Source organism: Punica granatum, chromosome 4 (genome assembly GCF_007655135.1).
Source record: "Punica granatum isolate Tunisia-2019 chromosome 4, ASM765513v2, whole genome shotgun sequence".
In the NCBI taxonomy this organism is placed as follows: Eukaryota; Viridiplantae; Streptophyta; class Magnoliopsida; order Myrtales; family Lythraceae; genus Punica; species Punica granatum.
This window is the reverse complement of record NC_045130.1, coordinates 9,754,886-9,760,832: the sequence shown is the minus strand read 5'-3', so window position 1 is coordinate 9,760,832 and position 5,947 is coordinate 9,754,886. Positions and strand designations below refer to the sequence as shown.

The 5,947-nt window shown below is 41.6% G+C and overlaps 1 protein-coding gene across 1 annotated transcript; it reads right to left on the bottom strand.

Moving 5' to 3' along the window:
* Positions 1-591: 591 nt before the first annotated feature.
* LOC116204108 lies at positions 592-1,617 on the bottom strand. Its single transcript, XM_031536189.1, has one exon. The coding sequence runs from the start codon at positions 1,615-1,617 to the stop codon at positions 592-594; it is 1,026 nt and encodes a 341-aa protein (XP_031392049.1).
* Positions 1,618-5,947: the final 4,330 nt, after the last annotated feature.

Here is a 5,947-nt window from a genome sequence, read left to right as displayed (position 1 = left end):
AGAGCATTTCTCAGAAGGGATAACCTTCCAGCCACCATGCTCTACAAAGAATATATAAGGAGTACATTCAGAACAGTATTCTGATGTTTTGATTCCTAATTTCTTTCTGCTAGAAGAGGCTTCTATCAGATAGAGTTGCTCATTCGGGGAATAATTCTTCAGATGAATTAATTCTCCAATCCAGATTGCTTCAGTTAGCTGAATCTTCCTAGCCGAGGGAATGCTATGTACTAATTCCTGGTAGCTTCTAAGTTGGGAAGAAGTCTTGAAATCCAGAGTATTTTCTTCACGAGTTCTTTTTCTAGACATTCTTTCTTCTCGGATTACTCTCTTCTCGTCTTTGGTCAGTTTAGGACCGAATCTTATTGACTTCTGAATCCTAGGGTTCCTAGCCCGACGCATTCTACAAAAGAATCAAAATAAAAGGAATGAAAAGCTTTCCTCGGAGATCTCACCATGTCATATGAGTATGCTTCACAGAATATTTCATAAGCTATGCTTCAATGAATATGACTGCATTGAGAGGCCTTGCAGGGGCATGGACTGTTTGATTCCGAAACTCGGGTAGTTAACCTGAGCTTGTCAAGCGATTCAGATCCTTCTAGAAAGATCCTTCGTAAGAATACTAAGTTCATTAACCTGACTCTTAATTTCAGCTATGTCCTCTTTATGGGGTAAGACTATTACTTCAGGAGCTTTCTCCAGAATTTCATCCTGACTAATGGTTGATCCTTTGTCAGAATAATCTCTCAATCTAAGACTTCCTAACCTATCAAGGTTCTCACGAATTCTGCTAACCGTTAAAGGTTCAGTGATTGCTTCTGGTGCTTTGATTAATCTAGATGAAGAACTAGCTTCCTCTATGACTGGTAAGGGAATTCTAGTTATAGGCTCCAACCTAGTTGAGGTTCTAGCGAATAACTCATCAATGACTATTTTATCCTTATTGATAAACTCAACAGAATGATGACTATTACTCAAAGCATAAGAGCATGCATATGTGATACTAAAAGGAATATCAGCGTCTTCCATAATATCCTTTCGTTCAAGTTCGAATAATAAACCAAGAGAATTATTGAACTTAGAAGAAGATAAAGGAATAGCATAATTGCATGTGACATTGAATTTAACCACAGAATATCCAAGATCACCTGAGATGATCCCAATGACTTTTTCTGAATCACGAGTCATGCGATTATCGATTACTACTATCCTAACTGGACAATGAATACCTCTTCTAAATGTAGATTTAATCAAGATCTGAATAGTAGAGACATGAATCCAACCTATCTTAGATCTATCAGATTCCTTCATTTTCTTGATTCTTTCATTTACCTGTTCAGAATTAACAAGCGTAAGGCACCTATCGCCTTTAGCTTCTCTAAGCTTAATAGGGAATTCTTCGACTGTTCTACCAAGACAGACTATGTTCTTGCGACTATGTAAAAGACTAGATATGAGACTCTTTCTAGACTTGCTTCTAAACCCAGTTCCATCCTTTAGGGTTATGACTCCATTTCTTTCGACTTCAGCTATTCTAGCATCTTCAATAAGAATATCAGTTGAATAATCACCAGATTCATCACGCAAGGAAACAACAGAATATAAATCTTCCATAGATTACCTGTAGTTTTCTCTTCAGGGTTGTATGCCTGGGATTTCTTCAGATTTCAAACAAGATTACTTCAAGAATTAGTTCACAGATTACGAATACGAGAGTACATAAGAATTCATACGCAAACATATATGATTGTGATGTAAACATTGCTCAGAATTATGCACAGAATATGGATAATACTTCAATGATTTTATTGATATAAATGACTCGAACCGATAAAGGGATTTTCGTCGCCTAGACGGGAGGTAGAAGATAAGGAGGATGGGTCTCCAGGGGACTTGCCTGTGGCTGCGGCGGCGGACCCTTCCTGTGCCTGTGCCTGTGGCCTCAACCCAAAACCTCTTACTCACTCTCTTATTTCGCTCCCCTAGAACAGACGGGGAGCGGCTCCTTATATAGGCGGAGCAGACGCATCTCAACCATTGATAGGCAACGGCTGAGATTCAGATCTAAAAGAAAAGGTAAGTGGCCGACAAAAGGCGCACTCACGGAAAAATAATGGATGACAACCCACATGGTGTCAGAGCCATAAAGCAAAAGGACAGAAGGCCCTAGTGGCCGACACAAACAGCTAAGACACAGCTGTAAGATTCCTTCGAGACGTCATGGCTGACGTCAATCTTCAAGTGGCTCCAATTCGGAATCCGAGACTCCTTGTGGGCTGGATCCACCTGACTCATCCTTTGTTGGGCTTGACTCTTCAGCCTTGGGCTTAGGACTGCAAAGCTGGCATTTGTGATTGCCAACCCATTCTCCCTTGAGGCCGGAGAGATTAGCGCAGAGTTCTTGCTGATTCCTTGGCTTGCATATTTCGAGGTCGATGACGGGCCTCTCGAATGCTCTGAGGACCCTCTCCTGGGCAGGGTTCATGGTGAACTTCGGGTTTGGTGGATGAGACACCAAAAGAGTAGTGGCAGACTTGTATCTAACCGCAGTCTGCTGTTGCATATTTTGTAGACGCCTACACAAGCCAACATAGTTGACTATGTAGAATCCATCCCTTTGATCCTGGCGGAGTGCTTCAGCTGGGCAAGAATCAATAGGTGGATAATTCTGATTGCTTTTACCAAGTACCATAAGGTGCCTGGCATCGATAGGTTTTTCCTGAATATCCTCCCCCCTCGGAAAAAATCCAGGGTAAATGGAGTAGCATTTGATGAACATCGGGTTTCCTTCGAGTACTCGGATGCAGAATTGTCTGATTGCATCCTGAAGCCTATTGGGAAAAAGCTTGAACTGTGAGACTAAAGATTTACCGTCACAGTAGATTGTATCGACGAGTCCTGACATGAAGAACTCATAGACTGTTTCTGCCGTTGCTTCGGGCAGAATGATGACTTTAGGGCCGTAGGCATTTCTCCAAATGGGGTAGAATCCTTGAGTTTTGTAGGACTCCTTGTATTCCACCACCTGGGTGTACCTCGACCTGAATTGTTCAACAGTGAGATGTTGAGATTGCTCGAACTGCTGCCTGGTCGGAATACTGGAGATTGTAAGCGCTGGTGTGCTTGCAGAGCTGGATGCTCCTCCATGAATACGACCAAGACTTCTCAGTCGGTTGATTCCTTCGTGCTGCGGAAACGGTGCAGCTGCTGCTTTGGCGGCAAAAGTGCTGCCAGATTCCTTCAAAGCCTCCTGAGCGAGGGTAAGAGTCTTGTAACTCTTGTGAGTGATATTTGGTTTGCCTTGGACATGGCAAGAAACCTTATGCCACTCGTCGTAGATTCCTCGCATAGGGCCATTGAATATAACATAGAATTTCTTTGGCTTGGCATGTTGCCAAAGAGAATCATCTGGAAGGCCGGCCGCTGAAGTTTTCACCTCAGCGACTGCTGTGCTGGTTACCGGGAGCTTGGACCCAGTAACTGTCTCTTCAGTGCGGGTGGTAGAGAGCTTGGACTCTACCACTTCTGCCTCGTCTTCCGAATAATCAGACCATTTCTTCTTTGGTCCTGTAGATTGCTTAGGATCAGGCAATTGCTCGCCTGACTCTTTGTTCCTTTGCTCAGCAGATTGTCGAATATACTCAGGAACGAGTTCCTTGATTCCTGCTGGTAAAGAATCTTTCTGAGTCTCAGCTGGGAGAGACTCTTCCTCCAAACCAAGAATTTTCTTGAGAGTATTCTTCTGAAGTTGAATGTTCTCAACTTCCTTCATGAGTGCTTCGATTGTAGCCATTTTAGTGGCCACGATATCATCGAGTGCTTTTATGGCTTCCATTCCCGGGTTAGGGTGTCGGGAAGAAAGTTCTTGCTTCCTTTGATGTGTTGTTCCACGAATGTATATGGCTCCAATTCCAGTTGCCAACGGATTAATCTTCCTTGACTGTAGCCTTGTTTGAATCCTTTCAAATGCCTGAAGCGAGTAACATAACTGCTGTCAGTTCTGAGAATGAACTTCCTGGGCAGGAGTTCAACACGCCATTTCTTCAGAGTTTTTATGACTGCTAATAACTCGCGTTCATGAGTAGTATAATTCTGCTCGGCCTTAGAGAAAGACCCGCAAACATATTTACACAACTTTTCCTGCAAAAGAGAAGCTGAGTTAGCGTAATAAGGCTCCGAGAGCCGCGATTGTTCCCGCAACCGCCTAAGGTGGGTTGATTGCTCAGACCTGACCTTAGTAAGAATACTATCGTCATGCTTGACGCGTGGACCATGACTTAACCATTTAGCATTGCTAGCCGGAAATAAGCCAGGGGATTTCCTCGCACAAGAGTACGGAGTATATGCCGAAGCAAAGAGTATTTCGTTTGAGGCATCAACCTCATCAAAGGACTTCACTCTTAAAAGAGATAAGAACTCCTTGACATCTATTTCAGATGCCTTTCCAACGACTGCTGTCATTGTTCCGGACCAAGTGTCTCCACTTGCGTCAGTAGAAATGATAATCAAATCATTTTCAGAAGGATTATAAAGTGATGGGAGATTTTTGCAAATAGACTTTAAATATCTCACATTTTTAGAATCCTCTTCATTCCAAGACCAGACTCTTTTTTCAGAAAGTTTTTCTTGAAGACTCCTTCTTGCTTTTGATAAATCCTTTAACCATCCCTGGTCAGAAATATAGTTTAAACTTCCAAGGAATCTTTGAAGTTGCTTCTTGTCTTCCATCTGATCTGGAAAGAGATTTAATTTTTCAAGAATGTGTGGTTGAAGACAGAAGTCTCCATTTTGCTTAATAGTAAGACCAAGAAAATCGATTTCTTTCTTACAAAGGATTGCTTTCTTTTTTGAAATAATGATTCCTTTATCGAAACATCGTTTCAAAACTATTTTCAAATGACTCTTATGATTTTCCAAAGATCCTTTTGAAAATATGATTATATCGTCTATATAGGCTAGACAGAAAGAATCCAGACCTGAGAGATTCTCATCCATGAATCTCTGGTAGATTGATGGTGCTTGCTTCAAGCCGAAGGGAAGCACGTTGAATTCATACTGCTTCTGCGGAGGGCAAGTGAATGCTGTCAACTCCTTTGTAGACTCCTCGAGGCGGATTTGCCAATAACCTGATTTTGCATCAAGAGTACTAAACCACTGACAACCTTTCAGTTTGGCAAGAATATAATCCTTTCTAGGCAGACTATAAGCATCTCCGAATGTTGCTTCGTTCATCTTCTTATAGTTGATGACCATACGCCTCTTACCACGTTTGAGTTCATTATGATTTTCAACATAGAATGCTGGTGCACTATGACGACTCTTACTAGGTCTGATGACTCCTAATTCTAAAAGCGTCTTGCACTCTTCCTTGAATTCTTCTACATCTTTAATGGTGTAAGGAATATTGTTTGGGACTTTTACTTCCTTAAGGGGATCCTTAAGTTTGATTTCTACAAGCATCTTATTGCGATTCTTCTTCTGATCTAGTGGATTATCACTAGTGATAGAATCTAAGAGTCTTTCTATTTCAGCAGTATCGACTTCATTTTCTAATTCCTGAATGGACTTAGACAGATAATTTAACAACCTAAGTTGTTTGATTCTATTACTATGATGAATGGGAATTTGGACGACTCTTTTCTTCTGACCATCAAGATCAGGGCATGTAAGCTCTACAAACCTAGTTCGTTGAACAAAAGGTTGATAAAGTCTAAGGAAGTTATTTCCTATGATTAAATCCATTCCTGAATCATGCTTATAAATGCTAGGTGTGGGAAACCTGAATCCTTCTATGACTAAGTTGACAAACTCAGCTCTATGGTGAATCCTAAGGACTGATTTATCAGCGATTGCTATCTCTAGAGGATGCTCCATAGATTTCCAGTACTTACCTGGAAGAAGACTAGGCTTGCCGAAACACACGCTTGCACCTGTGTCAATATAA